Below are 22323 nucleotides of genomic sequence, written 5' to 3'. Positions count from 1 at the left end.
ATCATTAACAATGCTCACTTCACCCAATGTCTGTGCGGCATGCTCAATGTTAAATATATATTTAACAAGGCAAGCATTGTGTGTGTGTTTGTGTGTGTGTGTGTGGGGGGGGGGGGGGGTTGACATTGTTGACCATATCATTTACTGATATCATTCAATGTGTATGGTAAATATCATTTGCTCGGGGCACTGGGAAACTACTGACAATATCGCTCATTAAGCCAATGCTCAAGTGTGTATATGGCTTTAGTATAAGGCCTTCTACATATTACAGTACACAATTGTTTTGAAGATACAGATTAAAGAGAGTGTGAGGGGGAGTCAGCCACAGAAATCATATCAGCAGCTTTCAATTAACTGATTTAAACATGCAGGGGAGGAGAGGTTCCCCCTTGGGAGCAGGAGCCCGGCAGCAAATGACTCCATTGCCTCCCAGAGTTATGCATCTGGTTTTCAAATAGAGTATTACAAATGCCATATTTAATATTATCACAGTCACACCTGTAAACATGTGTTTCCCCTGATGTAAACCTGATGCAACAGCTAGAGGTGCGGTTTTACCTGTCATTGTTTTTACATGTTTATGTTCTGGGTAAACATACAACCCTACTTGCAGTGTATGCAGTGTATGACTACCTTTTAGTAAATCCCCAACTAGGTATCTAAAAAACTTAATATTACAGTATGTCCATCCCTGTCCTTGCTGAGTGCTCTCTTTACTACATACTTTATTGATTCTGACTACAATTACTCCCAGTGGGTCCATTTCACTAAGAAAAGGACACCTGGTCCTAGTAACTGACTATCCCATAATAATTCTATAATGGAAACACAAAAATGTGCTTCCAATTGCATTTAGGAGAAAGCATAATTCCATCAATTAAATATAAAGCTTCAATATCCCCTGACTCATGATAAATGCAAAATGTAAATGAAGCCTAACTGATGTTTTAAGAGGAATCCCTAATGTTAATATGAATAAAGGAGCATTGTGCAGTAGTATGACATAGTCATTGGGGTTTATTTAGAAAGCTTTGTGTTGTAAAATCTGGTGCTTTTGGTCATGTTTATACTAAACTTATATTTCAAAGGGCAATCAATCCTTCATGGCTAGTGAAAGCATTGCATTTTGATATATATATTTCCCATTCCCGTGTCTTGTTCTTACACATTGTATCTATTATGAAGTGTAGCTGCAAAGTGTAGCTCTAAATCTATTGATGCTTTACTGGTGAGTGCTCTTCTTGGGTTATTTATCCTACACCCAGACTATTACTGGGACACATTGAGTGTCACTTTTCGGCACCCCAACTGATGACATGGGTTGGCCGTGAGTGCGGTTGCTCCATAAATATATCTATATATAGATAGATATATTTATTACATTTTATAACATTTTACAGAAAAACTGGGTTGCAGAAATGGGCAGGTTCACTCCATCCAACTTCCTAGGTTACCTTCTCTTGTGCAGTGTACATTCCATAAAAAGTATGCTGTAGGTTGTGTAATATATGAGACTAACATAAGCAAAAAAAAACAGAATTGAGCCAAAAACTCCCTTCTCCTAATATACAATATTGGTGGGATATTTAATACGGGGGGGCTCTAAAGGATTTTATTTGACTATAACAGTAAAGGTGCGATATTGGCGACCGACGGGGTGCCAGAATCAACTGGCAGGGAGTGAGTGACGACTCAGGGTCCGCACTGCATTGTGCCCTCCTTCCCACATAGTAGAAATAGATTGTGCTGCACAGTATATTTCTGCTTTCAATTCCATTGTCGCAGGGCAATTTGAGCTAACCTGCTATTGAGTTTGACTATATAGTCAAAATCGATAGCCCAAATGGAACTGTGTCCCAATGTCCAAACAAGGCTGAAACCATAGGGTATTAAGGGGCATAGGCTGTAGTCTTGGAACCTTGGACAATTTTCTAAACGTTAATGTTAGAACCACGGCCTGACTCTTATACAAGCATTGAAGTCTTGGATTTTCAGCTGAAGGAGACTGTAGACATGCAAACTGTAGTCTCATTAGCATTGCATTAGTAAAATATCTACTCTTAAGGCAGCCCACAAAGAGCTCTGTGCAACTCATACTGAGACCCATCTCCTGCTGAAGGGATTTATATGGGAATGTAATGGAATAGAATTGTACAGAGAAACAATAAAAGAGTAGGTGTCATTATATATAAGTGCATGTAGCTGAACGGAAACTTTTTTTTAGGTATCTGTAATTGCAATTGTATGGGATAATATAACAGTAACACATTCCCTTCATTCTTAGCTATAGTGGAAATACAGGGTGTGTAATGGATGGAATGCATATACATATTTACATAATGTTACCTTATGGGTAATATTTGGCAGTTCACTTGCCATGCTCAAATTTACCACCTCACATTTTTTTTTACAGATTGTTACAGAGCTGGCATGTCCCACACATTCATCAGCAATGCATATATAGAATATGCTCTCCCTGTGTCAAGATGCAAAAGTATAAATGTGTTCAGGGAAATAAATAGTAAATGACACAAAAGCTTCCTGAGGTCGGAAACTTGGCAAGTCTCTCCACCAAGGTCAGATGTATACATGTAAAGGGATTGATTGAACAGCTGAAAGCCAGAACCTTTCTTGTTCAGGATAACTAGGTTTTAACACCTAAATCCAATTTCTTATTTCTGTCTTTCTTCATCAGCCCAGCCTCTCAGCTCTCTGTTCTATTAGGGATCAATTGAGTTGTGATAAGACAGCAAGCAGACAGAATCTAAAACAGAATCCTGTCACACTTCTATATAAAAACCTCAAGAATGTGGCTTTTAATGGAAATATACTACAATTTCATCTGCCCCATTAACACAATTATGGTATTATAGCATATTTTGATTTCCAATTTAAGTCTCTCAAGATCAATCAAACTGAATTTCATGTGATTACCTCTGAGACTTACTTTTTCGTGCCTGAGGGGACAGTATAAGTGTTCATCTTTCTTGCCTTATCTCTCCTTATTCGATTTCTCTTGAGAAAAAGATTTGTCCCTTGGAAGGAAAGATTCAAAAAGCAAGTGTGCCTGCGTGATGCAAAGGATGATCTATTATGTATACATTATGCTTGTTATTCCGGGAGAACAGATCAATGCTATCCAGCAGGAAACAACCAGAAAATAGCTCAAGTTTTTCCATACTTTGACTACAGATATATCTATATATAGCAGGAAGGGGATGGTCCGGCACTCCGCTCGTTGCAGGGTATATGCTCCGGTGCCTGCAGCCAGTATTAGGTAATGGCTGTGGGGGGTTTGCTGCGGCACAAACGGAGTCGAGACAGCTATGCAAAAAAGATTTGGTTTAATGTGTAACAACACGGGCATAGAGACATGTGTTGTTACACATTAAACCAAACCACAGCCATTATATCTATCTATCTATCTATCTATCTATCTATCTATCTATCTATCTATCTATCTATCTATCTATCCAGGGGCGGATCCAGGATAAAATTACAGGGGGGGCACCATGATAAAAGAGGGTTTAGGTGGGGGAGGGGCGGTGTTAGTGGTGCCAGTGTACATGCTAAGAGAGCGGCAGAGAGAGGGCGGGAATGGGATTAAAAATAGGCCCTGGCATTTAAAGTATGCAGGCCCACCATGGAGACAAAAGTGAAGGATGTAGTTGTGTAGGCGCGCTCCGGAAAAGGGGGTGTGTCCACTCAACAGGGGGCATGTCCTTGAGTTATTGTACAACACCATATACAACTTCTACACATTATGCAACAAAATACTAGACCCCATTATACTTGCCCCTTACGCATGATGCCAAATGGAATGAGCCAAAATTCACATAATGCCACATAGATTCAGACAAAATTTACATAATAATACATGGATTGAGCCAAAATTTACATAATAACACACAGATTGAGCCAAAATTCACATAATGCCTAATGGATTGAGCCAAAATTCACATAATGCTACACGGATTGTGTAAAAATTCACATAATGCCACACGGATTGAGATAAAATTCACATAATGCCACACGGATTGAGCCAAAATTCACATAATGCCACACAGATTAAGCCAAAATTCACAATACGCTTCATAAACAGGGACATTGTCCACCAAAGGCGCGCATTAAACATTTACACCATAATGTCCATTACACGTTAAGTTACACGCCATTATGTCCATTATGTATTATGCCAAACACCATAATGTCTATTAAAAATTATACTACATAAGTGCTGTTTATCTACATGCTCATTGCCAAGGGTTCCATGCTCATTGCCAGAGGTTCCATGCTGGTTGTCATGTGGGATTACATGCTCATTGCCAAGGGGGAATACATGCTCGAGGTAAATGGGGGACAGCCGCCGCCAGGCAGAAGTGATAGCCACTGACAGTGGCAGAGCCTGGCTGTATTCAGAGCACTGCAGGTCCCGGCTATTTGAAATAATACCCCTTTCATACCAGAAAATGCATTCCCAGGTTGGCCCCTTTTACACCAGCCTAGTCCCTGCATTTTCTGGTGTGAGGGGGAGAGAAAACCACCCCTCCCCCCTTTAACCAGTAATCTCATTTAACCGACTATATTTTCGGAACCAACTGACCCATTTACATGAGACAAGTATCATGAAAAACTTTTGAGCGGGCTTTGAATGATTTTGGTCCAGTGAAACTGGAACGTTTGGTTCCAGAGTAATCTGCCCTCAAAGAACATGAACAGCCATGAAATTACATTTCAAAAATGCCAGGGCGGGAACTGGAAGCCGTCGGAATCGGGTGGGGGTCGGAATTGACGGGTGCCATATTATCCTATGGGCAAAAAACGTTACAGCTTTGCCAGGCGATATCTCTGGTTCCCGGGGGGCTAGAGACACATGGCTGGGCTCGTTGGAAAGCCATGGTCCTCAACTACAAAAATAAATGACAGGGGGGCACGTGCCCAGGTGCCCCCCTGAATCCGCCACTGTATCTATCTATCTATCTATCTATCTATCTATCTATATCTATATATAGTAAAAGTATGGAAAAACTATCTATCTATACATACACATTTGTCATGTCTATGTTCCCGCAGTGTGTTACAGTTGTGATTGAGTTGCATTATCTCAGAAATGGATGAAAAATGTATCCCACACTGTGTGTCCCACAACAATTTGCACCCTGGTGATTTATGTTTGCACTTAAAACAACATTTGATCAATAAGATGGAATGAGCAAAGCTACATTTGTATTTGAGCAACTATCACTATACGTTGTGAGTACAGTGCACAACTGTGTCCTCATACAGGACATCAATATACCATATGGCATGATATAGGTGGTGTAATTTTTCTTTCTAGCATCTTATTCACATTGCAGATTCAGCCAAACACCACTCAAGGTGTGCGAGAGACTCTGCCCTGCTACTTTCATTGCACAGGAATCAGTTTGAAATAGGCATAAAGTCAGATATAAAGCATAAGAGAACTGGAGATAAATTTATTAAATGCCTGTGGGTCATTCATCGAGCCTGCTGTGGCCAAAATCAGGGGTGTTCTGGATTTTAAAGGAAATTGGATAGATATCCGATTGGATCTTTCCGTGTGTGGACATATCAAAATGCACATTTTAAGCAAGAAAGATGCTCAGTGTAGCCAAGTTGCCCTGGGCCTTGTGCACAGAGAGGGGCTCTTTGGCATGACTGAACACACAGTATATGAGGACACCTATACATCAACAATATGTTTTTTTTTTTAACTTGCATCACAATGTCCATTTTCTCCAAGGCCACAGCTGGGTGTGTGTGAGTGAAGCCATAATGCAGGGCTTTTTGGGTGGCATACTCAGACTGGTCATTCAAGAGCCCAGTATGTCTGCCCATGATATTACCCTGCTTCAGCCCCTTTGCAGCATTCCAGACCCAACTACAAATGCACATGATGGACACAGTAAGATGTCCAGGCTTCTGACACTTTATGCTCACTCCCTTTGTTGACTGTATATTTTCTATTTATATTCTAAAATACTTATTTAAATGTTTAGCAGAACAAAGGAAAGTAAAATGACTATGGCGAAAAATGCAAATTCACATAGGTACATTATTCTTACTGTCTTTTAAATCGATATTACATTGTCCAATAAGTAGGCAATCTTGTATGTCACCCTTATTGCAAGAACATTTAACATTTCTAGTCATTCAAATACATTTTACTGCATGATGCAAAGGATCATTCCTGCAAAATTAACTGTCTGAGACATTAGCCTCAGTATAATTGTACACATTTAAAAAGTGTTAATTATAAGCAGTACCAATACTGGCTGCTTGAGAGACTCTTACCACACACTGTGAAAATAATTTAATCATAAGATTCAGTTTACAATGGAGATGTGATTGAAACAAAGATGCTATGATGTTGAAATAATGTAGCTGGACGAGGATCAACTTATCACAAGAGGTTTTCCTGCTTGTTCATTGTGATTGGCTGAGTGGCAATATACCCTTCTAGCAATTGAATTTTGTGGAGAGGCCCTGTATGGCCTAATTGATTATAGTCTAATAAAGTTTTTTATTCAACTTTTACTTGGACTATGTTGATGAGGGTGATTTATGTTGGGTTACTTTGGAGTTTAATAAAATGGGAAAATTAGAGATTACAGGGTCTTATTTATCCTTCAAAAACTGCTAACAATGCAACAGGTAACTGTTCCACAATAGCCACTGGAAACCACAGATATTCTGTGGCTTGATGTTAAATTCCCCAAGCACAACCATGCATAAACAGCAATTGCTGTCATTGCTTGCTGAAATATGTACTTGCACAATTTGGAGGACCAGTTGGGTGGCACATTTGTCATTCCATTGGTCCCTACTTTTCCAGGCATATCTTAAAAGCTAAGCTGATGAACAGTGGCATCATCTTAATCCTCCTTCCTTGTCTGATGTGTCTTAAAAGAATTGACACTAGGAGGTGGAATCAAAAGGATAAAAAGCCTTTAACAGAACATTGTCAACAAAGATGAAGTGGCATAGCTGGCACATATATCATTGTGAAAATTGTGCCACAGTTGATCCATCCATTGGTACAGTATGTTTTTAATCAACTGTAATGATGTATTGTCTGAGTTGGGCAACTGATATTATATTTGTGGGGTTTCCATATATAAATAGATCCAGGTGTAGACCCCTGACTTACGTATTCTTGCCTTCAATTCTGGAGAAGCCCAGATGTGAGATACTACTTACTGGTGATAGAGGTGAGGTAATAGAATCATGTCATATTGGCCCTGCACCCTTCCTATAGACTCATGGATCACAGTATTATACTCCATTTACTGCCCGCTTCACTAAGACACGGGTAGGATGCTGGAAGACCACCCACTTTCACAGGGGCCTGGGGAATTATCTGACCAATCGGGGAGTGCGACTTGCTGGGAGTGATACATTCAAAACAGTCAGAAAACAGATAGTCCAACCATCACAATCCTGAGGGATCCCAAAGGTAAGTACTGACCTTGGGGTTATGGATAGGCAATAGGAGGAGGGCTAGGGTTAGGTTGTGGTGGAATTTAAGGTTAGGATGGGGGGAAGTTAGATTTAGCCTCTGCAGGTGCAGGAGGAGGTGGTTAGGCTGCAGGAGGAAAAGTTTAGGGTTAGACTGCAGGAGGGGGTGTTTAGGGTTCGGCTGCAGGATGTATGGATTATGGGTAGGTTGAGAATACTGCATTATATCTGTATTGTGACTTTTGGCACGCTATCTGTATTCTGTCAGTATTTTGTATTCAAACCTTACAAGTATGCAAGTATACTTCTGACTTTCCAAGATTTCTTGTTAATTTTAGCTGTTACCTACTGTATGTCATTTCATGTGTATCTATTTTTCCCATGTTATGCCCCAGATCTGTTTTATTTTTTTCTATGAACCTATTATTTTAATAATTAATTTGACATCTTTGTTTTGGCTGCATACTTAAGACAACATTACTTTTCCATTAATTTCAGTAGATTTCCCAGGGTAATACAACATACAGGGTTAAATGTAGTAGGATGAGAGATTCAGAAAGTGAGACATTTGGTAAGAAATCTCCAGGTTTTTTTAAAGCGGCAATCATTTACACTGCAAAATCAGACTGGTATTGCAGTGTAAATGATTGCCGCTTTAAAAAACCCCTGGAGATTTCTTACCAAATCTCTCACTTTCTGAATCTCTCATCCTACTACATTTCACCCACTGTTGGAGAAAAGATACTGAATGCAAAAAAAGGAAGAGAACTGTGAGAATGCTTTGGGAAATACAATTTACACAATGTGATGTGTTTCCATAAAGCGCCACATGAATGGCAGTGTGGTGTGTTGGGTGTAAAATGAACGCCTTCTGCTTTCGTAGATATCTTGGTACCACAGTCCATAAAATAAAAATAAAAATCTGGTTATTATGAAATACAAGCAACCTTTTCAAAACTGTGGATTATATTTTGGCTCTTTTCACTCATTTTAACATTATCTTCTGTGAGGCAGACAGCTACAGCCAATAGACACATGTTACTTGAGAAAGAAATTCTAATTATCGCTCCTGCTGGAAGGGCAGGCGAGTGTTATATTACATCATAGAGACACGAGCAAGTAACCAGCAACAGCTAGACTTATCAGCTCACAGCAAATATTTGGTGTCTTAAGCCCTGCAGTGTTCAAATAGTCACAAATATTTAATCCGATTTGCTCAGATGCTTATTTGTTCGAACAGATATTAAAATCTTTCTATTTATGAATTTAGTGATCTCCATGAACATTAAAGACACCCTGTAATTACAGCGAAAACCCAACAGGTGTCTATAAAGAAGTTGTTTATTCGTGTGTATTTTACAATTGCACCTTATGGTTTGGCAGTAAACAAATCTAATTATGGGTCTGAAGCAAAGTTGGTGACGGGAAAGTGCAGGGAGTCAGGGTACCCCATTGATGGTCTAATTTGGGAATACAGTACTCCAAACACACCCATCCCTCTGTAATTCTGTGATTTTGTTCTGTGAACAGGTATTTGCTCAGTTCAACTTCTGCAAGCGTTATCTACTGTGTGCACCAGGCTTGCTCCTTATTCTGCTTGTCTGACATTGTCATTTCTCTTACATCCGTTTGCATAGCTTATCTTTGCATCAATGTGCTCTAAGCATGCATACAAAATGAATGCATGCAAATGTGAGAAAGAGAATATATATTCCAAACATACAAACACTGACAATGAGAGGAGGAATGGGTGTTCTTAAAAATCAGAGGGCAGCCTATGTAAAACAGCTTGTTAGCTTATAGCACATCTACTTCTGCACCTAGAAGGTCATTCTGGTTGACTCGCAAAGCTGCGAAATTTGCATCAACTAAGTCCCTCCTGCATGAATACCCACCCGCCGCACGCATGCAGATTTTCCCCACACGCATGCAAAGGGATGTTTTGCATAACCATCCATTCGCAGCTTGCGTGCGGGGCAGAAACATCCGATGGTCACCAACCATCAAATCATTTCTGCAGCTCTCGCAAATTTAAGTCACTCTCTGCGGCACCTTTGTATTGGAAGAGACCGGGCAGCTGACATCCGGTAACGTCAGCTGCCCACCCCCAGCACCCGAGTCATGGCCAAATTACCATGGGAACGCCCAGCCTTTTAATGGGAATGCCCATGAAATGCTGGGAGCTCCCATGGCTATGATTTGTGTTCGCCGCCCCACCCCGATCGCCTGCACTACACCGTGCGAACGGGCTGGCGACTATGCAAGCCGTTCGCACAGATGGCTTGAACATGTGCAAAAGCGAATATCCCTCAATGGTGCAAATTCGCAATGGTGAGTATCAGCCTGAATGACCTCCCTAGTATAGGGCAGGTACTGTACAAGTACACACTGATGATGATGATGATGAGGAGGATGATGTCTTGCAGTAAAACAGGCAGATGAGCTGCACAGTCAGAAGAGTCCTGCCCAAGAATATAATAAATATTTCATTTTTAAATGTATTTGGTATATTTTTTTTACACACGTAAAAACCAAGGAATGCCTATTCCTGAGGAATTACACATCCAGGACATAATTCTTATTTGTATTTCTACCACACAATTTACAGTACAATACACTGTTAAAGGCAATATACAAGTAACAGTGAGAGCAGACGTATTAAAGGTGCAGTAAACATAATCTGACATATCATTGGAACAATACAAAGCAATTAACTAACAAACTACCGTATGTAGGACTCATTATGTGGTGATGGTTAGGACAATAACTTTCAAATCCTCTTTTTAGTAGAATAGTTGAATGGGTATGTTTTTATTTAATTGTTTTATTTATGGTCTTTTTTATTTTATAGTAAATTTATAGTATAAGGAAAAATAAAATAAATCAAATCTGTTTTCAAAGTTCCTTCCCTTATTTATGTTTTTGCAGTTGGTATAACCCAGTGGTAGCCAACCCTAGCCCTCGAGAGCTACCTACAGTTCACATTTTCCAGACAACCTAGCTGCTGCACAGCTGCACTCATTAATCACTGACACATTTTAAAAGATCCACAGATGGAGCTAATTAGCTCACTTGTGATTCTGTGAGGAGACCTGCAAAACATGCACTGTTGGTAGCTCTCGAGGACTAGGGTTGGCTACCCCAGGTATAACCCATAACTACTGTTGGGATCAGATAATGTTTGTTAGTATAAGGACATTAAGTACAGTATAAATGTCCTTATACTAAAGGTGTATACACACTCTAAGATTTTTTGACCAATATCACTAAATTTGGCCCTTATGAATGATATTGGTCAAAATATAAGCCAGTTCGTTTGCTACATTTGATGATGCGTGGTCCCGCCGCTCATCAAGGTTGTTTGCTCATCCGGTACAGTACACTTTGGATGTTTTCCACAAAAAGCTATAGAGTCTAGCAAGATCGTTCAAGTTGTCATTTAATTCAATGTGTATTCACCATGTCATTTGTCCAGGACACTGGAAAAGTTCAAGGGAAATTGGTCACCAATGTCTTTCATTGTATAAAATGTAGAGTGTTTATGCACCTTAACAATATATACACATCTTACATGTTATAGTGGCCGAGGGCAAGGGTCTACATTTTACAGTAGTTCTATTTTATGAACCCTTTTTCTGTGCTGTCACCTCATATGAGTATAATCTACTTGTGCGCATAATCCTTAACGTAGACATAAAAAATTGGGAAAATTATAATACAGATGTGTCCCCAATCGTCTAACATGCAGCGCATACATACGCACATGCACATGCATCACCTGTAAGAATAGCCGAACTGTTCTGCGACTAGTCACAACAACGACTCTGCTGCTGTAAGCCAATGACCACTTTTGATGCAAGCCTTGGCCTACAAAACTACTCGTAGAAACAAAATAGAAATTATTCATAAAATATCAGAGCTTATTTCATAAAGGGGGAAATTTACTAAGAATGCGAATACAAAATGTGAATACCAAAAATCGTATTCGTATTCTTAAAAATCGTATTCATATTCTTAATATGAATCAATACGACTGCATATGGCTGTTTCAGCCGTATGCAAATTCGTGTTCCGGAGGGGAATTTACAAAGCAGTCAAATACGACTGCTTTGTAACCCTCCGATGGTGTAATGATTCGTATTAGTGGTATTAGTGGCCGCTTAGTAAATCAGGAACCACCATTCTTTTGAATGGTGATTTCTGTCGTATTCTATCGATGGTGTAATCATTCGTATTTGTAAATACAAATACGAATGTCCCATCAATACAAATACGAAAAACGCCAAAGAAAATCATATTTTCGTATGAAAATACAATTTTTTTTCAAGATTTTTTCTTAGTAAATTTCCCCCAAAGTGTCTAATACAAAGCAAATGCCAATTTCCCATGTTCATTTTACTAAATTGAGAGAAGAGCGCTAATTAAAAATAATGTATATGTATCATAAAATGGTGTTCAATAATAATTGTACCCCATATTTTTTACTGAAGGAACCTTATGAACACACGCATTCAGCATTATGGAAGATCTTTTATAGCTAAGCATCATAGTAAAAGAAAAACCATTTTCTTTTCTACACTCAACATTCATATACAAACCCATAAGATTACATATCAAATCTTCTGAATGGATACTTGCTCATTGAACTGTAATAGGAGAAAGTCACTGGCAGACATTCTAGTTTGTAGCACAGGGGATTAGGCTGGTTATCATTTTGGAGTCTGTTTATATACAAAATGCAGTTCTTTGTAACTTACTGTAAGCCCATTCTGTCCAACTGATAGCTCACCAGCCTGTGAACGTTCTAGAGATTCATGCTGTCATAAAGCCGAACAGTTGCACTAAGTCAACTGCAGTAGCATCAATTAAACACAGCGATACACAGTTGGAACATTCAAACTTCTGTTATTGTTTGTGTATATAGAGCTGATTGCTATAAGTGATGAGCCATTATGGCTTCATTTCATGAGCTGATTGTGGCCTCATTAAATGATCTCTTTGGATGGAAGCCCCACCACTGTTTCATTGGGAAAGATTTTTTTTTTATGTTGGTTCTCCACACTTACTGGGCATGTGAAGCCATTGCAGCGAAATAGATTAATATATTGGGGTAATCACATGTTAAAGAAATATAAAAATCAAAGAAAAACACTATTTATAGAAGTACTGTCAAATTATAAAAACCTGGCACGCATAATTATACGGAGAAGACAATGAATTAAGTTAAAACAACAAAATTGTTGGCAACTTAGTTTCTAGACCCAAATCTATTGTTGTTCTTAATCATATAAAAAGAAATGTTGAACCAGGAGTAGAGGCGGGGAACAGGGTCTTACAGTATATGAAAAAAATTGAGCTTCAGTCCATGACTGTAAGGCTATTGTGTTGGTAGGTTGGGGATTCGGGCTGGCCTCAAAACATACTTGATAACCTTTAAGTGCTCAGAGCAGAGATGAGGATTGGTGGGGCTGAGCTCTTCTCATCATTAGAAATGTCCTCATAGAAAAATGCTCCAAATCACAAATTCATTAAGAGGTAAGCCAAGATGAAGCAATTTCAATAGGAAGTGGGAGGATCGCTAAACGCCCCACTTCCAACTGATTTGAATGTCTATTGCAAATTACAGATTTAACTCAAAATGTGACATCCATGGGCAGGGACAGACTGGGACTGTTATACAGCCATGGAGTTTTATTGTGAATGCACACAAAAAGAGGGAATGGTCACGACTCACAAGAAAGTGCCGCGAGCCAGGCTACTCTACTATGGTCTAATGTGGGCATACCCCAGCTGACAACACATCCCATCCACTGCGTCCTTTCTATAATTCGGAGTGTTTTTTCTCTGTGAAAAGGTATTTGCTCAGTTCCTCTTCTGCAAACCTCATCTACCGTATGGAACAGACTTACTGCTTAGTCTACATGTCAGACAGTGTTATTTCTCTTAAGTTCCACATACACTAAGCAATTCACAAGCAATTTTGGATCTTTTCCTGTGGTTGTGGCAGTGAATAACAGCAGGTCCGATGCGATAGGCGGTTCCGTGCGCATCTCACCAGAGCCTGCGACAAGCAATCTCTTGATTTGCTTCCAAGCCGGGCAGGCCGTGCTGAGATCGCATGGGACATATCACATGCAAAAGAACCGCATGCGATATATCCCATGCGATCCTGCCCCCCAGGTGGCTCAAGGGGGGATTGCAGATGACTTATCTGAGGGGAGAAGTTACCCTAATGTATGCCCACCTTTACATCAGTTTGCATAGCTTATATTTGCATGAATGTGTGCTGCAGAAAATGAATGCTTGTAAATATGAGAATATATAGTTAGATTCCAAACAGTTAACGTTTACGATGAGAGGAGGAATGGCAGCATGTATGATGAGAGGAGGAATGGCAGCATGTATGATGTATGATTAAAAAGAGAAGTTGAGTAAGGATGTGTTTACAGAAATGCAGCCTATGCAAAACAGCTACACATATACCTACTGTATGTCTGCACCTAGTAGTATCAAAATCCCGACGCCGAAATGCCGACCGCCGAAATCCCGACAAGGGGGGGACGTGGATCGCCCCCCCTTGCGGGCTCACTGCGCTCGCCACGCAGCGGGCCCGGTGCCTCGCTACGCTCGCACGCTAATTTATTCTCCCTCCAGGGGTGTCGTGGAGGGAGAAACTGTTGGGATTTCGGCGGTCGGGATTCCGGCGTCAGGATTCTGAACGCCGGGATCCCGACCGCCGGGATTTAAACTGCATCCCGTATAGGAAAGGTATAAGTAAACCCAGGCAGATAAGCTCCCAAGTCAAAGGAGTACTGTTTAGGAATATGATGAATGTTACTGCATATATTTAATTGTTGAATATATTTGGTATTATGTATGTTCACATGAGCTATTTGGGGACAAGTGAAAACTAAGTAATACCTATTCCTGAACAATTACCCATGTAGGTATAATGAGAAAACTACTTTTTATGGTATTTGCTGTGGGACATTTCTGCCCTTTATACAGTACCTCTGAAAAGCTAATTTGTTTCTGTTCATTAAAGGTGAATCTTTAGTGAATCTTCATTAATGATCTTTAGTGTGGTTTCTGTCATTTGCTGCCTCATATTCTAGCATATAAACACGAAACATTGTATCACATTTACCGGGTTACAGGCTTTTTGCGATTTTTGCTATTGACAAAACTAGAGAGATATGCCTTTAATTCTTTATCAACACAATCCATCAAGAACAATCGTTTAAAGAGCCACAGAGGGAAATCCATAGCTTTATTTATGGGTGCAATATTTTAGGCCTCTTTCACCAGACAGAGTGATAAGAGTTTCCAGAGAAAGATCAATCCTTTCCATTACAAGATGTGTCAAGCTTGAAATGATCAATTTGAATTACAAAGTTTCCTTTGTTTTGTTGGTTTTATAGGTAAAGCTATTTAAGAATAAAAAGAAAGTAGTAACGAGTTGTGATTTATGATAATGTCTGATACCATGATGCACTCCTGTATTATACAAAATTAAATCCAGGATACATACATTTTGTTGATGTTTATATTGTCGACAGTGAAAATGTAGACAGCTTAATGTGGACAATACAATGCTGACATAGTAGTAATGATATTTCATCCATGTACACTATGTCAGCATTGTAATGTAAAGCACCATGTTTCAAAATTTACTGCTGACATGATTGTCATAGTTTAAATAGCAATACTGCTATTCAGGATGTCAGGATTGTCCTGTTGACATTGTAGTCGACATTTTCACTATCGACAACATAAATGTCAACAATATAACCCATCTCACACAATAATTGCCCTGCATCTGGCGGACAGTAATCTCACTGACAAAATAACGTGAATAAACATTTATAGAGTAAAGTTGACACAAATACTGCAATTGTGAACTGGAGAAATGTTTTTTTTGCACCTGTTGCACTTCTTTTTCCTTTTTACATTGTTTAGACATTTGTGCTAAATAATGAGTTAAGTATAACAGATTGTTACTATGTTAGCTAATAATATTTTACATTAAATGAACTAGTTGTTATCAGCCCATCAAAAGGATGAAGCAACAGTAATGTCTGCACTAATGTCTGTGCGCACCGAAATGGAACAACACTAGAAATACTCTGTGTAGCACCATCTAGTGGTTGCTGGCTCACTCAACAATTTAATGCCCCTTATACCCCTTTTACAACAGAGGTTGGACCCGTGATATTGCCGCTCCAGTCCGGGGTGGGGCGTGGTGTAAATGGGCTGAAAAAAAATAACGCGGATACTGTTCCCCGGAAACCTGACCTGGCAAATGTTCAGGGTCGGACACGGGTCTTATCTAGGGCTCAAGGTGGTGTAAATGGTCATTATCCAGGTTATTTGGTGGGGAGAATGCCGTGAAGAGCTGATTGTGCTTCTGCGGCTCTGGCAGATGATGTCATCTGCCGGAGACCCACACAGGGCACATGGAGCATCGCAGTAGAAGCAGAGTTACCACGCTGTTTGCAGCCTGTACCCTACACTACAGAAACAGTCTGTTCTGGGAGCACTCTCCCCAGTGTGCTAACAGCCTCATCTGCAGCAACAGATGCTGGCTGTCATGCAGTGTGTCCCACAGCATCACCCTCAGCCTGACTATTTGGCAGACTCCAAACCTGACCTGCACCATCATGTCCATGTCCACTACATCCAACTGGTCTGATAAAGAGGTACGTAAGCTCCTTCAAATCAGGGCAGATGAGGAGATTTGGCATCAGACGACCGGCACCGTTCAGGACACAGTGGTGTATCGCAATATTGCAGACTTGCTGGAATCCAAAGGTATCCATCGCACACAACAGCAGGTTGTAAATAAATCGAAATCTCTACGGAAGCAGTTCAACAGTGTGACCAACCAGAAGCGCAAGAAAAGCGGTGCAGCTAGGCCCGATTGGGCCTAGCACTCTGCAACCCAGTAGCCCTGTCCTCCACAATAGCACCGCATAGCAGCCAGATGGACAATAGCCAGGACAGCCATGACGTACCGACTACCCAGGCTTCCCAGCTGTCCACGTCATTCTCACCGGCTTCTGGAGCCACGCAAATGTCAGCACACATGAGCCCGGCTTCACTGCTGCTGTTTGGTGATGATGGTGCAGCAGAGAATATGATGGATTCTGAAATGCATTCTGACAGGGTCCAAGCAGCCATAGATGATGTTGTGGAAGCAAACAGTCAGACGGCGCTCCACAGGCAGATGGCGCTCCCCAATCAAAGCGCTCCAATACGTTCTAATTATAAGTAGACCTTCTATATATTTACACCCATTTAACATAGTAAAAACACTGTAATACAACCTGGGGGTGGGGTGGGATGGGATGAGGCCCAGTATCTGTTGCAGAATGTTGCTAGCATGCAGGTGGAAGAAGGCCACTAGCACATTTAGGCAAACAATACGGCTATTTTTATAATTGACATGGAAGTGTCTAATGTGATTGTTTTATTTAATATTTACAGTGTACAGCGTTCCTGCCAATAAGAAAAAGCTTAACCGGTCTGAACTAGCGGCTAAAGCGATAACATCGGTGATAGTGGAACATCTACGCCAATTGGATACTGATGTCCAAGCAAAGGAGGATGCTCGCATGGACAAATATTTGGAAGCTGAGAGACAGAATCAGCAGGCATTTATGTCTCAATTGATGGCTATGCAAGGGAGACAAATGTCCTTTTTTAGAACGCACATTTTCTGGTGCTTTTACGCACCCTGCACCACATCCCCACCACCCTCTTAACTACCCACCAAGCCCATATGATCATTACAATAGAGTGGTCAGCTTCAATCCTGGTACGTCTACTAACACCCAACCAAACCAACACCCCCCAGAATATAGAGGGCTCAATTTTAACTATGGCACTAGTGCTCCTAGTAGTACAGTTAGCGACCAGAATTTTCTGTGTACCAGAATTTGACCTAAAGTTGCGTACTCTTAAATATTTTCCTAAAAGGTTGCACTTATTTCTTTAGGAAATCTTTTACAAGGTTGCACTTTATCTTTTAAGAAAATCTTTTAAAAGGTTGCACTTTATGTCTTTATTTCTTTATGGCTGTGTGATTTCCGATAGGAGCAGTCATTTGGTTACGTGTTTTATATACACAGGTAGTGTAGTTTTATACCTGTGGTTCTCAAAGTGCAGGTCAAAACATGCACTGGGGGTCATGTTGACTGACTTTCAGAACCTGTGCAATATACTGTAGGTTACGGTTTTATGTGTGTGTTACAAAACACCATTTTATAAAGCATCCTAGGATGTTAAACTTTTTGGGCACAAAGTGTTACTTTTGGTCTATTTCCAAGTTTTTCCAAGTTTGTATACTTGGGTATGTACCCATCTTTATCTTTCTTTATGAGAATGCATTACATCTATAGTATAAAGATTCCAATGTATGACGATTTCATGCATATTTTCAGCTTAATAAAGCAAAAAACGTCAAGAGTTTCATGTTCCATTTCTTGTGACCTCATCATCAACAGGCCAAAAAGCCATTTTTTAATGACAGCAGCAAGGAAAGGCAGGGCTGATCCGTTCTCAGTGTAAAAGGGCATTACCCAGGAATAACCTGGATTGAAGTGCAGTGTAATACCCCATTTTCACTGCAGTCAAATTCCCTGGTCTAGCACGTCAACCCGGGAATTTGCCTTTTAACACGGGATGTTTGGCAAAACTCTTTTTACCCGTGTCTGAGATCCGGGTGTGCAGACACCGGTTGACCCGTTCACACTGCCGAAAAACCAGAGTTTAAAGGCAAATTCCCGGGTAGAACTTCTTCACCCGGGAATTTGCCTTGCAGTGAGAACGGGGGTCCAGCGCGGCAGTCCCCGGCATTTTAATGCTGGGTAAAAGCCATGTCTTTCTCACTCGTAGTGAGAACACGGCATTAATGGGGTCTGAGGCAGGGCATGCCATGGCAATTTCCCGTGTTCAATTTAGTACCCGGCATTCTGGTGTAAAAGTGGTATTACTGAATTGTGGAGCAGTGTTTTCCCTTTATTATATAGGTTTAAATACCCCCAAAAATCTGCTGTCAGAGATGTCTTCAAGGGGAAACAAAGTCATTTATATACAGTGCTTATTTAGTTTCCAGTATTTTTCAATTCTAATATGAACATACAGGACCTGCTGCCGGGTTCTGAAATGCCACAAATGAGCACAAATACACCTCTGTATTTTTGGCAGTTATGTGGTGTATTACATAGTAAATAAAGCAATAGTGAGCATTCATATACAGTGAAGAAAAGGCAACATTCTCTGAAGTCAGCGCTTTGACTCCCTCTGCAGACCATGATATGTTACAAGAGAATGTGTTCATTGGTTTTCTCATTTTTAGAATTTATTCAATGATTTGGGTAACTGTTTTGCTAAAATGGTACTGGCAGGTGATCTCACACAACCCTTCTCATCTGTTTCCAGCGCCCATCCCCTGTGTACTCTTACAAATACATAAACAGCATGAATGTACGAAACAGTACAGTGGCATCACAGACCAGGAAAGATTCATCTTTTCAGTAAATATATTCTGTAATAGTGAATATATTCTGAATAATGCTCTAGATAAAGTTACTGTAATCTATGTTTTACTCCTATTGGTTCGCTGTGATACTACTGAATATTAATAGATTCTATCTATAGTGAGGAGACACACCCATATATATATGTATATATATATATATATATATATATATATATTTTGCTACTCAGCAACATAAATTAAATGTGAAATAATTTCTTTAAGTACGTAGCTATACTTATCATGCAATGTGTATTAAATCGGTTCAAGTGAAGTAGAGTATAACATTAAGAACCCATAGCAGACTTGCCTATTAAACAGGAAGAGGCATTATTGTTGCATTTGAAAACTATTCTATAAAGGCATATTTTATTGTTTAGAAGCCTAGACTGGTTCTACGCACTACCTTGAAAGCAGCTTTGGAGATCTCTATGGCGGATAGAACAGCATGGTGTTTGTGGATTCAGAAAGTTTGCTAGAGGCAGCATTAGCCGCAAAAGAGGACTTGGAGCTGTCTAATAACCATAGTGCTGAAACATAAGGACAGGTATCCTCTGTACTTGCAATCACTGGTCTGTAAGCTCTGAACCATGCAGTAACATAGCTATTATTTATACATGGATGTTTGACATTTCAAATATTTTTGTTTTCTAGTAACATCAAGACCTCTAAGAACTATTGTAGTGCCAGTTTATGCCATTGTATATCTCATCTAAAGCAAGCATCATTATAATAATACAAAGAGAACATTGACAAATGTCACAAAAATACCTCCTGAAAAAGCTCCAGACTGTAAGTGTTATCATCATCTGCAAAGAAGACAATGCCTGCAGGGTACTCCTGTTGTACAGGTGACTGGATCACTAATCTCTGGGTGTAATGAGCTTGGGGTTGGTATTGCTGTCTAAGCCAAGCCAATCCTGCATTCCTTTGTTCAGTGGCACGGGGTAAACCAGAACGTTTGTATCTCCGTGGTGTGGGCACATGCAAGTGGGTGGCCCTTACACCTGCTCCAGCCAAAAAGCGGCTTACTAAGTCTGTAGGTAGAGCAGAATCCTCAACTACTATCCAATGTAAACGTGGCACCTGACGGAATGTGTTGGCTAGCCGAGTGAGTTCTGCCTTTTGCACAGGGCGGCTATATGTTGGAGTAATAGCATAGATAATGGGTATAGTGTCGTTCTTTCTCTTCTGAACATCAGAACTGGTCAAGTGCTCCTGGTTAGTTGTCCATGAACCTGTGCTGGTGTCACTTGGCTGTGGTCGCATCAAAGCAGCTTGTCCAATTCTGCGTTTCCAGTAAGGAGAATAGTAACGGGTGGTAGATACTCTGCTGGAGCTAGAAGGTTTTCTGGTATCAATATCAATAATAATAACAACAATCAACACCCAAGGAAGAAGAATGAAGAAACGACTGTAAAAAACAGACTTCATCCTGTTGTTAAGTGACGTAAGAGCAAGTCAGAGGAAAAAAAATGACAAGTACCTAAATGCAGTATGAAATCTGATTAATTGGAGCAAATACATAAAACATCAACTCTAGCAGTCATTAAACCAACTAGCATCACAGCTGCCATGCAAGAACCTGGTTGAGGTGTCTCCTCATAATACTATTAGCTTTAGCTGAAAAAACATGTGCAATGTAAATGTTCCAGCGACAGAATACTCCTAGGATGAAATAAATATACAGCACGGGTTCATCTCTTCAGTACCAAGTAAATCCACTTAAACCTATGTGTTGCTGGCTTATTGACGGGGAGTCATTATACAGCCACTGCTCTGTTTCAGAATCGTCTTCCTCCAAAACACATGGAAACAAAATCAAGTCATGTCAATGGCTTTAGAAAAAAATTAGCTCCCATGAACTCCAGAGAATCGCTTCATTGATAACCTCTTAATACCGAAGACAGCAACAAGCAGTGCAATGTGCAGGTAGATATTCCTCAATGCTTCGACATTTAGAAGAACTCATCTCCTGCTCCCAAACTTCGTGTCTTCTTCAGCATCCATGTGTTCAGGTTCCCAGATAAACTGAAATAATGCATTTCCCAGTAGCTCGTGTTAGCCAGCGAAACATAGACACAACAGGGTTTGGTGAAATGTTTGTTTCTATTGTTTCTTATTGCCCGTGCTGCCTAAGAAGCTGTTCAGTTGGGCTGTGATTCTGTAATAGCAGCCTCAGTGATGCACTGGCTGTGGCTGAGTTTGATTGCTGCTCCCTGCATCAATCTGCTTCTCCCACCCCCTCTCCTCTTTGTTTCTATTTCTTTGCAGTCCGATGAGCTGTTGGGTGGGGAAGAGGGAGTAGAAGAATAGAGGGACCCCCTGTGGCTAGCATTGAGAAATTAGATTGAAAAGCTCTGGTAGTATTTCTGATTTCAGCTGCAGAAAGACTTGTAGGCTGCTGTTCATGCAAGTATTAAAGTTTTATTCGAGATTGCTTCGGTTCTCTTTTTCACTGTGATCTCTAGCTTTCCCCTGTTCGCCCTGAATTATATTGAGACATTGTGATCATGTCCTTTAAAGGAGCATGTGATTGAAGGTTACAGAAACAATGTAATTACCAAGGACATGTGACACACAATGAAATCCAGTAGTGAAACACAGTGCTGTTTTTGTTTAACCCTTTGAGTGCCAACGTTGCTGTGAGGGATCCTCAAAATATCCGTAAAAAATGCCAGCGCCGCTCACAGCGACTGTTCTTTTATTGGGTGCAATATTTAACTAAACTGCAATTAATTTGCTTGGCTGCATTTGTATTCATTTATACTAAAAGAACAGTCGCTGTGAGCGGCGCTGGCATTTTTAACGGATATTTTGAGGATCTCTCACAGTAATGTTGGCATTCAAATTTTATTAGCATTCATTTCTAATAGGTGGAAAGGATCAAATAAGAGCTGGCTAGGAGACAAACCCCTGCTCCTTGCTAAGCCATTCATATTTGTTACATGTGAGTAGCAGTACTGGAGATTAGGATGACTTCTGTATAGCACTTAGGGCCTTATTTTAGTTCACTCTTTCTGACAAAATCCTTCTTAGATGGACAAAACCATGTGCACTGCAGGGGGGCAGATGTATAATGTGCAGAGAGAATTAGATTTGGTGAGTTATTTTGTTTCTGTGCAGGGTAAATACTGGCTGCTTTATTTTTACACTGCAATATAGATCTCACTTTGAAGTAAAACCCCACCCAAATCTAATTCTCTCTGCACAAGTAACATCTGCCCCACCCGCAGTGCACATAGTTTTGTCCATCTAAGAAGGATTTTGTCAGAAAGAGTGAACTAGCATAAGGCCCTTAG

At 40.3% G+C, this 22323-nt stretch overlaps 1 protein-coding gene across 1 annotated transcript in view; it reads right to left on the bottom strand.

Annotated features, from left to right (window-relative positions):
- The window catches only part of B3GAT2 (beta-1,3-glucuronyltransferase 2), a 106137-nt gene extending 84709 nt beyond the window's left edge, over positions 1-21428 (bottom strand). The window contains exon 1 of the mRNA XM_083177253.1: positions 19793-21428. Coding sequence (XP_083033379.1) covers positions 19793-20455 — 663 coding nt within the window. The 5' untranslated portion in view covers positions 20456-21428. The remainder of the gene's footprint in view (positions 1-19792) is intronic.
- Positions 21429-22323: the final 895 nt, after the last annotated feature.

Source organism: Crinia signifera, chromosome 3 (assembly GCF_055691185.1).
Source record: "Crinia signifera chromosome 3, ASM5569118v1, whole genome shotgun sequence".
NCBI lineage: Eukaryota > Metazoa > Chordata > Amphibia > Anura > Myobatrachidae > Crinia > Crinia signifera.
The sequence above is the reverse complement of the archived record's forward strand: the minus strand, read 5'-3'. Positions and strand labels throughout refer to the sequence as shown.